At 54.4% G+C, this 19,676-nt stretch overlaps 1 protein-coding gene across 12 annotated transcripts in view; it reads right to left on the reverse strand.

Annotated features, from left to right (window-relative positions):
* Positions 1 to 11,847, reverse strand: part of PAX2 (paired box 2) — an 85,636-nt gene extending 73,789 nt beyond the window's left edge. For 9 of the 12 annotated variants that reach the window (XM_074874779.1, XM_074874775.1, XM_074874776.1 and 6 more), the window contains exons 1-3: positions 11,210 to 11,847; positions 7,325 to 7,493; positions 5,903 to 6,100 (exon numbers count right to left, since the gene is read on the reverse strand). In XM_074874779.1, the coding sequence (XP_074730880.1) occupies positions 5,903 to 6,100; positions 7,325 to 7,493; positions 11,210 to 11,252 (410 nt within the window). In that variant the 5' untranslated portion in view covers positions 11,253 to 11,847. The remainder of the gene's footprint in view (positions 1 to 5,902; positions 6,101 to 7,324; positions 7,494 to 11,209) is intronic. The other 3 variants (XM_074874778.1, XM_074874773.1, XM_074874783.1) reach the window with 1 other exon arrangement.
* Positions 11,848 to 19,676: the final 7,829 nt, after the last annotated feature.

The following is a 19,676-nucleotide window of genomic DNA, read 5'->3' on the forward strand; positions in this document are numbered from 1 at the left end:
GTAGTTCCCACCATACAACCTTCCAGTGGCCAGATATGAGGAATAAGACAAAGGGAAATGATGTTAGCATTCATTTACTCTTTCGGCTGCAGTAACATTGTCTGTAACCTCTGCTTTATGAGGCTGTCCTTTATTTGCAATGATAAAAAGAAGATAATACCAGGTTTGTGTCTGATGGAAAAGAATCTGAATGTAAAGGAGTATATTCCCTGTAATGAAACCCTGTGTGACCCAGTCGCTTTCTTTTCTCAGCTGAAAGCGACTGGCAGTAGAAGTCTTCTACCTTGAGAGCATGCCCTGATGCAGGAAATCACATGGGAACCTTAGGCTCAGCATCAACTAAGGGAGAGGATCCCTGATCCCGAGTTTCTTCTGTGCGCGCTAAGAAGTACCAGGTTACGAGACCTGGTAAACACTACTCGGTACTGTTGGACAAGTTTTCTTCACCCCTGCCTTGCACAAGCGCATTGTCAGTCAGAGGCTAATCCAGTCTACGTGACCAGTCTAATCCTTGGCCTCTCTATTGAGAAAACTGACTTGTGGCTACTGAATACTGATGGTGGCGAGAGGTTTGTGTGACACACACACACACGCTTGCCAGCTAAAACTGTGCAATTCACCCCATGTTCACTGCAAGCCATCCAGTTGTCACTACTTTTGGTCACTATGAGCAAGCTGCCATTAGAGATACCCTGTACTCTTCCAACTTCTCCCTAGACTCATTACCTGTCCTCCAAGGATTCCAGATTTATTTGGTGGGAAAGACAGGGAGAGATTCACCAGTGACTTTGGCCAGGGTGTCCTTTGGGGAAATTCTCAAGTGAGACTAGTGAGAGTGACTCAGAAAGCTCTGTTTGCATAACATTGATTTCTTCCGCATATGACACAGCCCCTGCCCTGATACGCCTGCCTTTTGCCAGATGCGATTGTTTCTCTTGAGACGTTTCGTTTACCTCAATTGAGATTCTGCTCAATTCTATCTCCCTTGCATGGGCTAAAGCCTCAGCTGATGTAAAACAACGTAGCTCCAGTTTTGAACCCTTTCTCATTTAGTGAAAGCTCACACTGAGTTTTACAAAGGTAGCTAAATACTGGTATTTTCATTTTACAGATGGCAAAGCAGCCTCATAAGGAGTCCATGTGACCTGCCCAAGATCAATCAGAAAGTTAATGGCACAACTGGTAAGAGAAATCTGATCTCCTAATATGCCATTCTTTGCTCTAAACTACAGGCCTGCCCGTGGCCACTGAAATTGGCCACATGCTCAATAATATTTCAATGTACAAGTATATTTCTCTGGTCGTTATCAATGTGTGTGTTCTTCCATATATATTTTTTAAAAGCACATAATTATCAGAGACTTTAACCAGGAATTATTAGCCAATTGTTATATAATGAAACAGGAAAGATCTCCCCAAACCAAGCGCTTAACACTAGAATTTAATGTGTAGACCCAATACCTAAGAGAAGATTGAAAAAACATCTAATGGCTTGACTGAGATAATATATCCACTAAACTCTATTCCCTGCCATGGGGTATTAGTTAGGTCTACTCTCAGGAACTCAAGGTCCAAAGTGTATCCTGAAGACTGACTAAACTCTGTAATGCTTTGGCTTCAGCATTCCTTGGATAAGAACTAACTGGGAGACCCTAGTACTGAACCCAGCCGCAGGAGAGCTGGGACAGAGAGACAAATTGTGAGGGCGTTGTTTTGCTTTGCTTTTCTGGACCAGTAAGGAATTCATTAATTTAAGAGAAGCAGGAAATAATGCTTAAACGACAATGCCCATTGCATCACTTGCTGCATAACTGTGAACATTTATCTGTGATGTGCTCCATCCTGTTCCTACTAAAGTACACTGTCTAATTCAAAAGGGTTTTTGGGCTGATTATTATCTCATGAAACCCCTGTTCTTAGGCTAACTGTACGTGCCACAAAACAAAAGAAAAATTCTCATTAACATCTGCCTCCAAGTTCATACTTAGGAGACCGCTGCAAGGCTTACAGCAGTGCCTAAATCCAGTGAAATATTCTAACGCAAAGTGACCAAAGATAACTCGTTTCTAGTCATATGATAGATGGCAAAGATCGGGCCGGCAGGCCACTCAAGAAGCAAGGTGCTCAAGTGATTTAAAATAAGCATTAATTGCTTAGCAAATAATTAAGAGCTTCTGTCACTTGTCTGCTTCTCAATTACATGTAGTGTGTATAGGTGTGTGTGTTTACATATATACATGTATATATATGTGTGTGTACCTACACATACCCAGTAGGTTTGTACTGTAAAGTACCTGATGTATGAAGCGGGAACAGGAAAGCTCCTGGTGCAGAGATAACTGCTCTGTCTTGATCCTGTCAGCTCTGGTGCACTTTGCTTATTAACTAATATACTCCCTGGACTTTTTTTTGCCATAATTAAAGAAAAACTACCGCATAGCAGAAGACTTTTAATTTTTTTCCTGAATCTTGACAGGGTAGTTACGTCATGTTTTTCACCAGAGTTTGTATCTAGCCTTTATCTGCATGAGTTTGCTATGAACAAGTTTTTGATAAATCTCAGTACTGAATTACATGTCGTCCCAAATGTGTCTCAGTGCAATACTGACAGGTCAGGGCAATGTAGGCACATAGAATTCATGTATCACAAAAAATAATTAGTGGAAAATAGATCTTTTAAATGTTTTAGGGAGACTTTAAAAATGGAATTGAAACTGCTTTGTTTTGTAGTCTCTCACCTGAAAGCCTTTGTTAATGTTAGACTAATCCCCAGAAAGAAAGAAAAGAAAATGTAATTAATACATTATCAGAAAAATCTTATAATAACCAAAAGTAATTTTTTTCCATGTACAAGGAGATCTCCATTTTGAAGTGGAGTATTCACAGTCTATCTAGGGACATAGGTAACTTCTGTCTCTGTAAGTGCCTCGCTTATAGTCTCAAGATGTTAAACTGCTCGTGGACGTAGCTCTAACAGTTCTGGACACTGGGCCAATGCAGATTTTGCTTTGGAAAGTCCACATTTTGCAAAAATCAGAAAACAGATATTTCTAGAATGTTGGTTTTTATAATTGTCATCTATCTGAAGCTGTTCAGAGACTCAAAGTGTTAGATTAACTCAAATCTGTGATCATACCGCGGGTAAGGGATATGCTGTTACAAAGGGTTGACCCAATTCTGTATGTGTATTTTGACAATGGGAGAGAGAAAATGTATATTTAAATCCTGGACTTAGTCCCCTCTTTGTGTTTTGTGAGTTTTGTGAGCTGGAGTCACAAAGTGACCAGAGTGATGAAGCTCACGCTACTCTCTGCAGCACCAGGATTGGGCCCTTATATACTCGCTACTTCCTATTCCACTGCAGTTTTTTCCCCCGATCACTGTCCTGTTCTTGCCTAGCACAGACATGCAAATTTTATGACCTGTGATACGGTGGGGTCACTCCTCACAGATGTGAGTTTTAGGGAGCCTCATACAAAGGTGAACAGTGGGAAGTTGGGCCTGATTTTTTAAAAGGAATGGGGAAAGACTTCATCACACGAAGCCAAAATGTGCTTGTGCCTTGGTGACTACACACTCAAATGCCATCGCAGTATGAATCGAACATGGTGGGTCACAGCTGAGCCTCTTTAATATAATAATACTTAGCAGCTACAAAGCACTTGTCCCTCTCAAAACATTTTATAAGCGCAATCTAACTGACATCTGTTCCCACCTCCTTCTGAGAAGGATCAGTTTTCATTTCCAGGGTGGGGAAACTGAGGTACAAAACCCCCAAAGCCCTGCCATAAACTGGTAGCAAAGGTGGGAGCAAAACCTGACGCTCAGGCTCCTGCCCCGGGCATTGCAACCCGGATGCGAGGCGTCGGGTCCAGCAGGCATAAGGCTGAGACTTCACTGACATTTGGATGCTAACATCCCTTGAGCTGGCCGAAGTATACGCGTATGTTGGGTCCATGTATGCTATTCCTCCAAAGAGCCCACGGCCATTCCTCTGGACTTCTATACAACCAGCTTAATTCCTCCCAGGGATAGTTGGCTGTCCTTCTGCGGCTGCCTTTGTAAGGTGTCTGAATGTCAAACTGTTATTATTTCAATACCTGACTGAGAGAGTAACAGAGACCTGGAGGTTTTTTAGGAGGGTGTATAATTAGCCGATCAGTATTATGTTACCCTGTTCATAACTTAATAACCATTTTAATACAGATGGCACACACAGGGATAATTTCCTAGGGTAGCCTAGCAGTATATTACAGAGACAGTGTGTCTGAGGGAATCTTTCTTAGCCAAGGTACATTCCACTAGCTAATTCTACCTGCTGTTTTCAAGATGATTTGGGATAATTCCATATCATTTGCAAAATATTAAAACCCATTTATATAGGATGCCAGATTTAGAAATACACAGTCTGAGTTATTAGACATATTTTGATAAATCTGCCATGAAAAGCGCAAGAGAAAAAATACCACTGCGTTTTCCCTGCTATTTATTTTTTGCTTCCCTTGCTATAAATACACCAGGTTTTTTTAAAAAATCTGGCTAAACTTGTTATATATCAAAAGGGCCAATATACTGACTTGTGCGTTTTTATCTATGCGGACACTACAAAAGCCTGCATGCATATTTACATATACCCCATATACATTTATTTGAGTGGGAAGCGCCGTATATTTGGCACCGCGTGCAAAATTTCATATATTCTTACTCTGTTGGCGAGGTGTTTCGTGCCTACCTATGTACGTACCCCTTGCAAATATCCCTGCGTTACTCTGTTTCTAGAGGTTGTATTTCTGTGGTCATAGTCAAGGTATCTGTACATACGTTACACTAAACCAGCATAATTACTTTTACTGTGTGTGTAGGAGTGTTGCGTGTCGTCAAAGTGTGAAGACCTGATGTATGTTGTGTTTGAATGTACCGCGATGTGAACAGTCCGAGCGCTTTGCCACGGGTTAGTACCGGATTACATCTACCACCGGCGTTTTTCTCCTGCATCGATCCTTTTCTTTTGCCTGTCATATGATTATGTTTGTCACCTCAAACCTGAGACCAAATCTGAGTCCCTCCACCAACAAAAGTCTCAGCCTAGCAGCCGGGGGAGGAGATGGGGGGAAGCGGGTCTCTAGGGCTGAATCGATCCTGCTGCTTTCCAGCCTTCTGCCAGGGCAGGGACCAGCCCCGGCCGGGACCCGCGGGCACCGCAGGAGCAGCGCTCCCCGGCCCGGGGAAGGCACAGCCTGGCAAGTTTAGGCTCTCCCTCGGGTTAGCGACGAGGGGGGAGCCGGGGGGAGTGGGTGCAAGGGAAGCCTGCCTCCGGCACTCCGCGGCCCGGGGCTGGGAGCCCGGCTTGGCTGCGGGGAGCGGCAGCTTCTCGGCTCGGAGCCCTAATGTCCTGGCGAGGCTGGCGGTCATTTACACCCCGGGAGGGGTGTCGGGGGGACAGGGGAAAACCCGGCTCCGCCGCCCGTCACCCCGCCAGTCCGAGCAGACCCCAAACCTTGCGGCACCGCCGGGCTGCTCGGCGGGGAGCGCATCTGCCGTGGCGGCAGCGCTGCCCGCCCCGGGCCCGGCGGCCGGCGCAAGCTGTGGCCCCGCGGCGGGCGGCAGAGCCCCGGGGCAGAGCCGCTCCCCCGCTGCCCGGGCCTGGGGCGGGGGGCAGCCGGCTCCGGCCCCGCTGCCCAGGGCTGTGCTCGGGGGTCACGGCGGGGCCGGGGAGCGCCCGCTGGGCCGGGGCCGGGGGCTGGCGGGCCATGCCCAGGGGTCCCGGTTCGGGCGGGGGGCTGGAGCAGGCCGGCTCTAACCTGACCGAGGAAGGACCGGGCCGTCCGCGCTCTCGAGAGCGGTTTTATGGGGCCGTAAAGAGGCGACCGGGCCGCGAGCAGGACTGCGGGGTCGCTCTTACCTGTTTATGGAGGAAACGCTGGGGACCGTGTCGTTGTCGCAGATGCCCTCGGCCAGTAGCCTGTCCCGGATCTCCCAGGCGAACATCGTCGGGTTTTGTCTCTTGTACTCGGCGATTTTATCCACTACTTTGGGGGTCGCCACTTTGGGTTTGGAGCCGCCGATCACGCCGGGCTTGATGCTCCCCGTCTCGTAATACCTGCACAAAGGATGGTCACTGACCTGCCGTGCCCGGAACAGCCCGGCCGGCCCCGAGCACCCGGTGCCCGGCTGCCCCTCGGGGCGCCCCGCTCCCCACCTCGGCTTCGGCCCGCCGGTGCGCGCCGTGGGGCCGTGGCGGTTCGGGGGCCGCATGGCGGGGCTCTGCGGGGCGCCGGGCCGCCTGGGGGAGTCCCTTCTCCTCCCCGGGGCTCGCTCGCGCTCTCTTTTTTTCTTTTTTTTTTTTTTTCCCTCCTTCCCCCCCCCCCCCCCCCCCCTTTTTTCTGTGTGTGCGAGAAGCGAGGGGCGCTGGGCTGTTGGCCGCCTCCCCCTTCCCCCGCCTCACACGCACACACTCGTTTCAGGCCCGGAGATCGGGATACAAAACAGAACCCCTCGCCCCGATGCGGCGGGCCGGAGGCGAAGCCCGCCGACCGCGGGGCCGGGCCGGGCGGCCGGGCAGGGGACGCGGGGAGCGGGCAGTGCCGGGCTCTGCCCTCGCCGCCTCCGGCCGGCCTCCCCCGGCTCGGGGCGCTGGCCGGTTTGTTCCCCTCCCCCGCCCCGGGTCCCTCGGAAGCGGGTGCTCGTACGGGGCGGCCTCAGCCCGGGTCCCTGCTGGGCGCCAGCGGCTCTGGCCCGCCCGTGGCAGCGGGCACGGCCCCGCACAGGCGACTGCCTGGGGCTCTCCCGCACCGCTCCGCATCCCAGCGGCCGGGGCCGGGGGCGCCAGGTCCCCCCCCGGCTTCCCTCTGGGGAGATTTCACACCACATTTGGCGGCGAGCGGTTACCGCCGGAATTATTTATTTATTTATTTATTTATTTGCCCCGTTGTTTGTTTATTTACCCGTGTATTTGCTAAGGCCGCTCACGGGTTGGTGTGAGTTGGGGGATTTTGTTGTTGTGGTGGTGGTGGTTTTTTGTCGTTCTTTCGGTTTTTTGTCCCCCCCGTCCCTTCTCTTTCCCGCCTACCCCTCGCAAATTGTTTGTCTTCCCAGGAGTTTCCAAACACCGCCGGCGGGGGGGGGGGGGGGGTGGGGTGTCGGGAGGGGCACGTCCTTCCCGGCTGGAGGAGGGGGCCCTGCTCAGCGCGGAGGTGCCGGGCCCGCTCGGGGAGGTGCCGGGGGGAGCCCGGCGCCGCGGGAAGGGCGGGAGGTCACGCCGGAGCGGGGAAGGGATGCACCGTTGCCGTCCCAGGGGAGAGGAAGGAGCTGCCTCTTTCCTTACCTGCCCAGGATCTTGCTGACACAACCGTGGCTGACCCGCAGCTGCCTGGAAATGTCACAGGGTCGCACCCCCTGGTGAGCCAGCTCCACTATCCTTTGTCTCACCACGTCAGGTAGGGGCCTGCCGTTCACAAACACCCCCCCGAGCTGGTTCACACCCCCGTGCCCTGCTGGGGAAAGAGAAATAAAAAAAAAACACAACAAGCCACGCACACCAGAAACACACCGTTAGTCGTGGATTCTTCGCCACTCGTGCTACAAAATCTCCAGTCACTACAGATGGATGGAGGTGATGGCGGGGGGTCGAGGGGGGGAACAAGACGTGGGGGAGAGAGGGAAGAGAAAAAGGGAGAAAGGGGGAAAGAAAGAGGGAAAACCAGGAAGAATAAGAGAATGAGAGATAAAGAAAGACAACGAGAGAAATAGAACGAAAGGTAAAGAGCGAAAGAAAAGAAAGGAAGAAAGGGGGAAAAGACCAAGAGAGAAGGAGAAAGAAAAGAGGAAGGAAGGAAGAAAGAGAAAGGAGGAAAGATGGCAAGGGAGAAGGCAGAGTGAATTTTCCCGAGCCGGAGACTGTCCCCCCGCACGCCGTTTCCCCTCCCTGGCCCGGAGAGCACCTCTGCCTCCCGCCGCCCCTCCCCGGGACGCGGGAGCGGCGGCTTCCCGGGGCCATTGTGGCGGGGCGAGGATGGAGGCAGTGCCCGCGCCGGCTCCTCTCCCGAGAGTTGGGGAGAGGTGAGCTCCCAAACTCCGGGGCTCAGCGGCTTAGCGGCTCCGGGCGGACCCTGCCGCAGTTCCCTTTCTCTCTACTCTGGGGTTTTCATCTCTCCTTTCATTTTCTTTCCACGATTTTCTCTCACATTGTCAATTACAGTTACTCGCCAACCCCGCCCTCCCTCACCCCGCGGCATGTCCCCCATGCAACGCGTCCTCTCCCGTTATTTTCGGAGGCGAGTTGAAGGGATTCGGAGAGAAAAGGAGAAAGGGAAAGAAATGTAGGCAGAGGGAAGGAGAGAGAGAGAAAGAAAATATTTTGGGTCCTACGGCCGGTGTTCGTTTACAGACAGACCCTCTCTCTCCTCAGCTTTCGATCTTTAAAAGAAAAATCTTCCTGTAAAAAAAAAAAAAAATCTAACAGACTCGCACGTTTCCGTCTTCCCCCCCCCCCCCCCCCATCTAATTCAGGGAGAATTTCAAATGCTCCCTTTTTCTCCGTTCCTCCCTTTCCAGGCAAAAGCCTGCTCGCTCTCGGATAGGACTGCTAGGATCGCTTTTTTCCTGATCTGTCTTTCTCCATTTCGAGAAATAACTTAGGGAAAAAATAAGTATGCACCTGCTAAGCGTGGGCAGGAGGATCGGGGGGACGGGAATGAAGGGAAATAATCTCGTTTTGGGACTCGGCAGGACAGGCGGCTGCGAACCGCTTGCACCTGGGGTGGTCCGCGGTCGAGGCGGGAGCCGCTCGCCCCTGCCCGGGCGTGTAGGCAGCCGCAGGCTCGCAGGCGGTACAGCTCCGCTGGCGCTGCCACCTGGGTGTCTCTATCTCCGCAATATCCAGCTGATAGAGCTGTGGAGTGCACTCTGTATTAAAGCTTTCCTTTCACACAACCCTAACCTGCTGTATCCTCCGCGCCAAGAGATCTTAGTTCGTTCTGCAGTTTGCTGAAAAATGATCTGTTTGTATTTTCGCTGAGGTTTTTTTCTCCCCTGCTTCTGACACTGACTTATTGGCTCTGAACTTAGTGGAAACTCTCATTGCCCTGCGATCGATCCAAGTCCTTTCGCACAAATAGAGTTTTTTCCATCTCCCCCACCCCTTCAGGAACACCTCCACGTATGCCCTCCCAGCCGCCTCGGCCAGGGCGCCGGCGGGCTTCCCCGTCCCTTCCCCGATGAGCCGGGGTTATTTGTTACGTGCTTTTGTTAGTCTTTCTTAAAAGATATTTAGGGTTTCGGAGAGGAGGGGGGATATTTATCTTCCTGCACTAAAACCCGCGGGTATATGTTGCTGTGTGTTTTCTTCATTTGTTCAGAAGCCCTTCTGCACATGTTGCCTCTAAAGTTACAAGACAGCAATTTCTTCGGCAACTCCATGATAAATAATTCAAAGCACCTTTTATACTCGCATTACCAAGTATTAAAAGGCAACAGAAGCAAAAAAGATTAAAAATTAATAATTCAAATTATTGCAGCCCGGATATTTTTCACACGAGTGTTTTGCTCTGCCCCGTGGTTTTCTAAGGTTATTTCTATGAGAGCAGTAAGGTATTTACGTGTATTTATCTGCGTATAAGTGCCGACGTCTGTATATACATGTACCCATCCAGTTGTACCGCTTTCGTACAGACCGTGTTTTGCTGGCTCGGTGTGTGTCAGGAGCCCGCGCCCGAATGCATTTTAATCTCTCACTAATATCGAGGTCTGCAGCTCTCGAAATACACTTTAGGGAACAAATCAAATGTTGATTTTATTCTTTTTTTAATCGGTAGCCAAAATTGTTCACGAATCAAACTGGACTTTAAAAAATCAGTGACAGTGAGATGCCTTCTTCGGCTGCCTACACATTCCAGATCGTACCGGAGGCAGAATTACTGCGATCGCGTCTGAAAGCAGAAAACTAAAAATCGCGACTGATACACGGACTATTTTCCGTTAAAGGTCTTCGAAAATTAAACCCTACATTTTAAGCAGTGTATCCTGGAAATCATTAATTTGGAAACAGGAAGACAGTTACCTACATCCACGTTTGGCGATCTGATCGTGGGTTTGTGTTTCTGCGCCTTCCTTCTCACGGCAAAATCGGGATTTTTTAAACTTCAAGTATTTCCATTTTATATCTTTTCGGTTTGTTTTTATGCAGCGAGCAGGGCGTGTCCTCAAAAGTTTCGGTGTCAAAAGTTACAAATTGCTCTTAATTATTCATTTCCTGACTCAAGATGCTCTCAATCTCGGCTTTCTATTTGTATTTTTTTCTGTAATTTAAATCTCGGGATTATTTTCCCTCCGTGCAGTGGAATTAAAATCCCTGAAAATTCCTGGTTACAGACCCTGGTAAAGGGGTCTTTTCGCTTTCCTTCGTCCTGCTCTTACAGAAAGGGTCTTTAAAGTGGAAATATATCACGAATGCACTTTCCTCTGTGCCAGGAATGCATTTAAAATGCACACCGGGGATGTGGTAAATAAACCAGGAGGGATCGTGCCTTCTGGGGAGCCTCCGAAGCCGCCAGATCTCCCAGCCATCCAATTGTCCTATTTTTCCCGCAGTCCAGCCTTTCACCGAACCAAACCAAACCGAAGCACGGAACAGCCACCGACCAACCCGCCATTAATTTGAAACTGGCGTCTCCCCTCTCTGCCACTGAAATCCGAAATCAAAGCAAACGGCATCAGATCGCGGGGAGCTCGGGGGTTTAGAGCCCCGCAGGGGTGCGGGCAGCCCTGGCCCGGCGGGGCAGGGACGGGGAGAGGGTCCAGCGCGCGGGCTGACTCGAGCCGCAATAAACTCGTGTTGTCTGAGGGGCGATGGGGAAAGTGCCTTTGCGGAGGAGAGATCCGGTTCGGGGCAGGGGGCGGGGGGGGCGGTTTGCTTTCGCACACACGCGGCTGGCAGCACAGGCACGGCCGCACACAGCCCCCGGCCCGGGGGTCCTGGCCCCCGCCCCACCGGTGGCACGGAGCTGTGCTCCCCCCGGGCCCGGGGCTGCCCGGGACCCTCGCTCTGCCTTCCGAACTCCCCTCTAAGCCCGGGTTTGGCCAGGGGAAGAGAGGCTGGCGGTGAAAGGATGGACCCGGAGGAGGATCAGGTGAGGAAGAATGGTTGGGGAAGGAGGAATGGAGGGATGAGAAAGAGGGAGAGCAGCGGAAGGAGCCGGGCTCCAGTACTCACGGTGCATTGCTGAGAAGGGGTCTGCCTTGCAGTGCATATCCATGGGGAGGCAAAGGAAGGGGAAGAAATCGGCTGAAGCCGCCGTGTCGCCTCTAAAACTCAACTTCAAGACTTAGGGGAGAAAAAAAATAACAAAAAAACAAACCAAACAAAAAAAAAAAAGCGAAATACACAAGAGAGGAGAGGAGGGGAGCGGCGGGGTGCGCTGGCCCCCCTGCCCGGCAGAGCGGGGAGCGAAGTACTTTCCGGGGGGCGGGAGGGCTGCGCCGGCTCTTGGGGGGCCGGGGCGGCGGGGCCAGCGGAGTCAGCAGAGTCCGTGGGAGCGGGGGGCTGGCGGCGCCGGGGGGCAGGTGGGTGTCATGGCTGGGAGGGCTCAGAGCATCCCCGGCGGCGGGGAGGGGGTGCCGGAGCAAGGTGCGGCCGGCGGCCAGGCGGCAGAAGGCGCAGGAGGACGCGGCTCTCCCTCCTCCTCCTCCTCCTCCTCCCGCGGTCCGGGGCTAGTTCATTTAAGTTCAAAGCGGAGTAGCAATCCCCGGGAAAGCTGCGGGCGGCGGGCGGGCGCGCCCCCTCCTCTCGGCCGGGCGGAGGATCCGGCGCCCGGCGGACTTTGGCCCGAGGTGGGAAGTGCTTGCGAGGAGCCGGGGCCGGAGACTGGAGCCTCCGCTCCCGGTGTGTGTCTCTCTAAAAGCCGCAGCGCCCTCAGCCCCCCGCCCGCCTCCCCGGAGATGGATGACTTGTCAGACAAAGGCAATAGATTCCGACACTCTCTGATTCGCCAGCGCGCCGAGCCGAGCGCGGCCAGGAGAGGAGAGGAGAGGGGAGAGGAGAGAGGAGGGCCGGGCCGGCGGCGCTCGGCGCGGGGGGGCCGCCGCCTTCGGGACCCGGCGGCGGGGGAGCCCCGGCCGCGCGCTCCGGAGCGCCCCGGGCCACGCGTGTGCGGGGCGGCGGCGGCCCTGGCCGGCCCGCGGGAAGGGACGGGAGCCCCGCTTTGTTGTCACTCGCGGTTCTGGGTCTGTAACTCCCGTGTTTAACCCGCGCACACGCGCACATGCACGCAGCTCGGGAGTTTCGTCTCCCGTCTCACGCCCCGCGCCTTTTTACCGGAGACTTTACTCGGGGTGAAACGGGCCGGGGCGGGGGGGGTGGGGGGGGGAGGTCGGTACACATCAAGGCTTCCGCGGTGTGCGACTTGGAGTGGGAGACGGACGGGGAGAGACACGGAGAGAGGAGGTGAGGGGAAAGAGAAAGGAAAAGGCAAAGGAGAGAGACGGGGAGGGGAGAGACGTCAAGAGAGAAAGACATAAAGAAGAAAAAGAACTAAAAATAAAAGAAAGAAAGAAAGAAAGAAAGAAAGAAAGAAAGAAAGAAAGAAAGAAAGAAAGAAAGAAAGAAAGAAAGAAAGAAAGAAAGAAAGAAAGAAAAGAAGAGAACGAAAGCAAGAACGAGCGAGCTTCTTGCACCTCTTCGAACCCATAGGCTGGGCCCATTTCAGTCACTGCAAAGTTTCCCCTCACGCGCATTTGGGGAAATAACAGCAAACCCGACCTCCTGCTTTCCACATCTCTGCTGCTTTTTTCTCTTTTTTTAATGCTAGAGTGGGATTTTAAAATTATTTCACAAATAAGTCTACGGCTAAAATAGACGTGGCTTTGACCTAGCAGAGCAACAGAGAGCAAGAGAAAAACGCCTTTTTAGGGTAATAACCAGGAGTAAAAACACAGGATGGAAATTGCTGTGAGCTCAGTTTTGATTTTCAGACTACGAGTTTATCATCACCTGAAATGTGCTTTCTTCTTCTCCTCTTTTCCTCCTTCATCCTTCCCCACCCCTCTGCTTATCTGTCACGAAACAGCCCCTTTGTTTTCTAACTGGTTTAAGTAAAGAAGCTCCGAGAGATCCTTATGAAATATTTTCCACTGTCTCATAAATCATTTTGGCACTTCAGCTGATGTTTTATCTTTCTCTCCCCCCACTCCCCTTCTCTCTTTCCCTTGTGTGCAGAAAGGATGATTTGGAAAAAAAAAAGAAATCTTTTTTTTGACACCGCCGACAGTTAAATGTAAAGTGAGACGGCGATGGGCTCCCGGGTCTGCGCCGCGGAGGGGCACGGCTGAAACGCCGGTGCCAGCCCCTGGCAGCACCCCCCCGCAGGGTGGATTTTCCCCAGGAGCGGGGGCTCTCCGCTGCCTGCTCCGGAGCGGTGTCCGCTGCCGCCCGGCCGGGGAAGTCGCCGCTCCGCTCCCCTCCGCCCCGGTCGCCAAGTTTGCGAGCGGCCGCGGCGCTCCGCGGGCAGCCCCGCCGCCGGGCCGGGGGTGCCCCATTCCCTTCCCCTCCCGCCGGCCGCAGCTCGCCCGGCCCGCGGCGCCCCCCGCCCACCCGCCGGCTCCCTTATCAGCCGCTCCCCCCCCGCCCGGGCCGCCGGGGCGGCGGCGGGGCCGGCCCCGCGCAGGGAGGGGGCGGGGGGGGGGGGCGGCCGGGCGCAGGTGCGGGGCGGCGGCGGCGGCGCTGCCCGCGGTGGCCCCTAGATGGCGCCCTCCGGTCGGCTTGGCGGCGGGTGCGGGCCCCGCGCAGGCACCTGCCGGGGTGGGGGGGGGGGCGGTCATCGAGTGTGTGTGTGTGAGAGTGTGTGCGTGAGTATGAGAGACTGAGTGTGTGTGTGAGGGTGAGACTGAGTGTGTGTGAGTGTGTTTGTGTGAGTGAGACTGAGTGTGTGTGTGAGAGTGAGACTGCGTGTGTGCGTGTGTGAGGGTGAGACTGAGAGAGAGTGTGTGTATGTGTGTGTGTGTGTGTGTGAGGGTGAGACTGAGAGAGAGTGTGTGTGTGTGTGTATGTGTGTGTGTGTGTGTCCCGCCACCGGCTCCAGTCGGCGGCGGGGCTGGGAGCGCGCCCATCGCCGCTGCCGTTAACCCCTTCCGCCGCCCGGATGCTCCTCCTGTAACTCCCCTCCGCCGGGCGGCCGAGGTGGCTTCTCGCTTTCTCTCAGGTCCCCCTGCCCTCCCAGCCCCGCCGGCCCCGCTCCGCAGGCAGAGCCCGGGCGGGGAGGTCAGGACCCCCCCCGCGGCGCCCGGTCGGAGGGTGTCTCCCTCACCCAACCGTCCCATCCTCGGGGCCTCGCTTCCAGGGAACTTCCTCATCGCCTCCCACCCTGTGCCGTCATTAACACTTGGGGAGCTCATTTTGTCTCTCACAGAGATGCTCTGGGCTTCGTAACTGTTGATCGTACAGTGAGGAGATAACCGCTTGGTGGTGGGCCGGGACGAGGGGAGCCGGCGGACCCGAAACCTCCTCCCGAGAATGTATTTTGCCGTAGTTTCTATTGCTGTTTCCCCATCTCAATGAGAAAGGCAGAAATAAGAGACTCGAGAAATACACAACGTGAGCACTCTGTGAAACGAAGCTTGAGTCCCACGGCGCGGAGGCAGCCCGTGTAAAACAAGACAGCTTTCTCGGGAAAGAAAAGGAAGCGGGAAGGGAAGGGAAGGGAAGGGAAGGGAAGGGAAGGGAAGGGAAGGAAAGGAAAGGAAAGGAAAGGAAAGGAAAGGAAAGGAAAGGAAAGGAAAGGAAAGGAAAGGAAAGGAAAGGAAAGGAAAGGAAAGGAAAGGAAAGGAAAGGAAAGGAAAGGAAAGGAAAGGAAAGGAAAGGGGTTTGGTTTTTTTAAAAAAAAAAAAAAAAAAAAAAGAAGAGAAAAGAAGAAAAAGCTCCCCACTCACTGTCCCCTTCCCCCACCACACATACCACAATATCACCTGGTGTCCCTTCCCACACCAGACTTCCTGGAAGAATTGCTTTGTCAACATCGAAATCCACCGAACAATTTCTGTCTGCCCAGAGTAAAAACACCGGCCTGTCCCCGCGGCCTCAGGCACGGCCGTGTGCCCTGCGGGACAGGGTGAGGCCAAGACCACGGTCCTCTTCCCACTCCCACGACTCCATACACATCTCCCCAACCTATTCCTACATGACCAGCCCTGGGTGCCTTTTTCCCCGTCCCACTTTAAATTAACCTTTCTGCCTTCTTTTCTTTTCTTTTCTTTTCTTTTCTTTTCTTTTCTTTTCTTTTCTTTTCTTTTCTTTTCTTTTCTTTTCTTTTCTTTTCTTTTCTTTTCTTTTCTTTTCTTTTCTTTTCTTTTCTTTTCTTTTCTTTTCTTTTCTTTCTCAAAGAGGATCTGAGGATCTCCCTTTTCTTCGCTAACCCAGCCCCCCCCAAGCTAGAAACATTTACACTTCAAAAGAGGCGCCCGCCTCTCTGCGGAAATTTCAAGAAAAATAAACTTTTGGGGGGAGTTGCGGCGATGGCTATCTTTCGATCTGCTTCATTAGCTGGCTTTCTCCAGCTGATCAAGCCGAAATCTTCTCCATTGATCGTATTTCCCACCCTGGCCCCAATACACACAGCCGAGAGGGCCCTGCCCGCTCGCCTCTGGAGTCTTTTCAGTTCTCCCGTGCTGCCTTGGCTTTGCCAACTTGCCGGGTTCGCCTTGGCCCCGGGAAGCGGGTTAAGCAAACGCTGCTCCCGGCAGTTGCCTCCTCTCCTCCGCTGCCAGCCGAGGAAGGGCGCTCCGCACGGGGACAATGGGGTCGGGCGGCGGGGGGACCCCCTTGGAGAAGTCAGGCCTGGAGCAAAATTGTTGTGTCTACGGTCGTCGTTGTCTCCAGAGCCAGGACTTGCGCCCACGTTGGCTCCCAGTTTTCTGCGGGTTGTCTGCTGCTGATTACGGTGGACACCAGTTAAAGGCGACCTGTGGCCAGCGGGCCGGCGTGCTGCGGGGGCAGAACTTTGATATTTGTACCGCAGCGAGGTGCGGCTAACTCCGCGGGTCCCTGCACCGCCGGTCGTCTCCCCCTTGCCAAGCGTGTCAGCGCTTACAGCCTAAACGTTGGTAGTTTGGAGGTGGTTTAGCTCTGCCTTTAATACTCCCCAGCACCGTATTTACGGATTTACAGGATAAATCTGTGCTGACCATTTATATGTGTTTTTCTGACCTGCCACAACTGATTTAACCTCGAGTGGGAAAGTCGGGGACGAAATCCTTGGCTGGGGGGGGGGGGAAAAAAAAAAAGCCCAGGGATGTCGGTGTGGGTGTGTGTGAGTGTGAGAGGGGTCTTCAAGGAAGGGAGCGCTTTGATAAAACCTTCCCGGGTGACTTTTGGGGTGCTTTGTCTGAGGACGGAGTGGTTTCTGGCCTAAGGAGGCATCCTGCTGCCTCCCCGCAGCCAGCACCCAGGGCAAAGGGGTGTCCAGACCGGGGGTCACTCCTTCACTGTGGGGTGCTGGAGTCTGATCTTCCCGGCGGGAGAGGGCGATGGGGCAGGGCCGGGGTGCCGGGCAGCAGAGTGGAGATGTGGGGGTGGGATCAAAGTTGCCTGAGAGGTTTTCCCCGGGCCGGGCAGGGTGAGGGGAGGCAGACAGGGCCCTGCCACCCCTCCCCGGCCCCCCAGCCGTTCTGCCCAGGAGACCCGGGATTGCTCTTGGTGGCTGAGTTTAACAAATAAACACAAAGTTAGGTTTTAAAGGAACAATTAATAAGAAAGAGAGCGCGAAAAGAATAAAAGCCCCCCATCCTTCCCCTCCCCCTGTGTCTCCGAGCCCCTCTCCCTCTCTCTCTCCCCCTCTAAGCACCTCTGGTCACGTTGGAGGATGAGTTTTTGGAGAGCTTCTGGTACAATATGGAGCACCACGGGCTGCAATTTCACACTCCACAGCACATTCCCCCTAAAGCTACTTTCTTTTTTTTTCCCATCTAAGACCCCCTCATGTCTCCCCCTCTCTCTTTCTCTCGCTCTTTTGTGAGCCATGGGTGGGTTGCATGTCTGGGGGACGCCGGGGCCGCGGGGAGGCCGGCGGACGGGCCCTGCCAGCGGGGCGGGTGCGTGTGTGCGCCGGGGGGGCCGCGCTCCCCCCTCGCCCTGCCTGCTGCTGGCTTTTCCCTTCTCTGCATTTGTTTGCCCTGAATGGTAATAGCCCACGTGTGCTGCTCTTTATTCAGTCACCGACACTTTAACCTCTCCTCTTTACAAGAGAGCGTTTGCCACAAAAACGAGACAAGCCGGAGACCTTTTGCAGCCTCATTGAGGGGGGAAAAAAAAAAAAAAAAAGAGAGGAAAAAAAAAAAGAGAGAAAGAAAGAAAGAAAGAAGGGGGAAAAAAGCCAACAATGTGAAGAGACACTTCTGCAACAAAGCCGCCTCTTAGCACACCGGGCCGGCCGGAGCTGGGGCGAGTCTCCAAGCCTCCCGGGCCGCAGTCATACGGGGACGGGGACAGCCTCGGCTCAGACCGCTCGAGCCTGCCCCCTCCCTCCCCAGGCAGGTAGGCAGGGAGCGGGCACACGGCTCCCGGCGCCGGGCTCGGGCCTCGGTCCATCCCCTGCCCCTCAGCCTCGCACCGGCCCGGGCAGGGGGAGCCCTCGCCGCAAGCGGGGTCCCCGGACCTGGCTCCCAGCGAGGCGGCCTCCGCCGGCCGGCATCGCCCGCTCGCCACAAACCCCTCTGCCACGTATCTCTCCTTTTGTCTGTCCCCCGGTCCCGGAGCCCCACCGCTCCTCTGCCTGCTCATTTCTTTGCCCCGGAGCGGCGGAGTGGCGGTGGGGGCTGAGGACGGGGGGGGACCGTACTGCTCCTCTGACCCAAAGGAGCTGGCCCAGATGTGAACCCTCCTGCCCCTCTCGTGATGGGAGGCTGTGGCACCGGCGAGGCCCAGCTGCCTCTTCCCTTTGCCCTGGGCTGCCGCTGGGGTAGAGGCGTGGGAGCCCCCCTCTGCTGCCTCCTCCCCCCGCGCTGGAGATGTCTTTTTTTGTCCTCCTCTAATTTCTCCATAAAACTCCCGATGAGTGAATTAGACGCTTATTAAAGTCTCCTTTTAATCAGCAGTTGTGGGAGACCCTCCCTCCCTCCCTCTCTCTGCCCGTCCAAGGTTAGTTTGCCTCCGGGCCATTTGCAAATGTTAGGATTTACAGTTATCACACGCAAAAACATTTATATAACCCCTAACTATAATACACCCATAAAAACGGGGAGGGAGCGAAAACTGCTGCGGATCAGCGAAAAACCCTATGGCTTGCCCATTAAAGTCCCCGGAAAGGGTAATTCTAGCAGTCAGAGGGGCCAAAGTGTGGTAATGACTGCCTGGGATTCACGTCTCCAAAAATGATCGCACAAAGAGACCTGCCAGGGAGAGGGGTGGCCGCTGCGCTCCGCTCCCTCCGCAGGGCCGGCGGGGAAGTTGGGAGCAGACTTCGCACATGCGTTAGAAAGTGATAGATATGCCTCGAGACTTTATTTCTTCTTTCCTTCTTTCTCCCTCTTCTTCTTTCCTTCCCCACTTCCCTCTTTCCTTCCTTCCTTCCTTCCTTCCTTCCTTCCTTCCTTCCTTCCTTCCTTCCTTCCTTCCTTCCTTCCTTCCTTCCTTCCTTCCTTCCTTCCTTCCTTCCTTCCTTCCTTCCTTCCTTCCTTCCTTCCTTCCTTCCTTCCTTCCTTCCCCCTCTCCGTCTTTCTTCCTTTCCCTCTCCCCTTCCCGTCTTCTTTTCCCTCCCAGCCAAGCTTAGCCCGGACAATTTTTCCGCACACACGAATCCACCTCCCCAGAGAAAGTTGCCCCGGACGCGTTTCTGGCAGCGCTCCCCGAGCCCCGTTGTGAACTCTGCCTCTGCCACGGTTCCCTCCGCCACGGACAGCTCTCCGGTCCGGGGGGGTGCGTCAGGAGCTGGGTCGGGGAAGGCAGACTCGTTTCCACCGCTAAACAAAGGCTGGAAACGCCCCAACAAAGGACCTGGCGCGGCCCCTCCGCCCGGTGCGAGAGCCGCAGGTGAGGGCTGGGGCTTGCCCGGCCGGGCGCGGGGGGTCCTGCTCGCGAAGCAGTGCTTGAATCGGCGGGGGGCTGCAGGAGAAACTGGTCGTAAGTTGGTGGGGAAACTTTCTCCCCCTCTCCTCCTTCCGGGAAAGCCGGGCGATTTCAGTTCTCTTCCCGGCTACCCCCTTCGCACGGGGGACGGACTCCCTCCTTCCCTCCTTCCCTTCCCCTGGCTGGGAGCCACGAAAGTCCAAGTTCGGCGCCTAATTAAAAAGAGTGGCAGGAAGAGTCATTCCACTTTAACATCAGCTGTTAACGGCCTCGGAGTTTAGTGCATCTGCGGGGGAAGACACAGAGCGAGAGGCAGGGGGATGGAGCGTGGGGGGAAACGGACGGGCTAAAAGAAGGGGGGTCTCTAAGCGTGGGGGAGGAAGAGAGGGAGAGCTTCAAGGAAGGAAGGAAAGGGAGAATTTTTACTTAAAAAGAGGAGCTGGAAGGTGGAGGGGGCGGGGAAGGACTGAACTGTGAGCCGACACCAAATCTCCCTCCAGCTCCCCTGACTGCCTCAGCTGGGCAGTCTCGGGAGAGGAGGGGAGCCGGGGAGCAACTGTGCGAGCGAGAGAGAGCGACGCGCAGCAGAGGAGAGAGGGCGAGCGGATCCGGGATGGAGGGAGGCATG

The sequence above is a fragment of the Strix uralensis genome, chromosome 7 (genome assembly GCF_047716275.1).
Source record: "Strix uralensis isolate ZFMK-TIS-50842 chromosome 7, bStrUra1, whole genome shotgun sequence".
Taxonomy (NCBI): Eukaryota; Metazoa; Chordata; class Aves; order Strigiformes; family Strigidae; genus Strix; species Strix uralensis.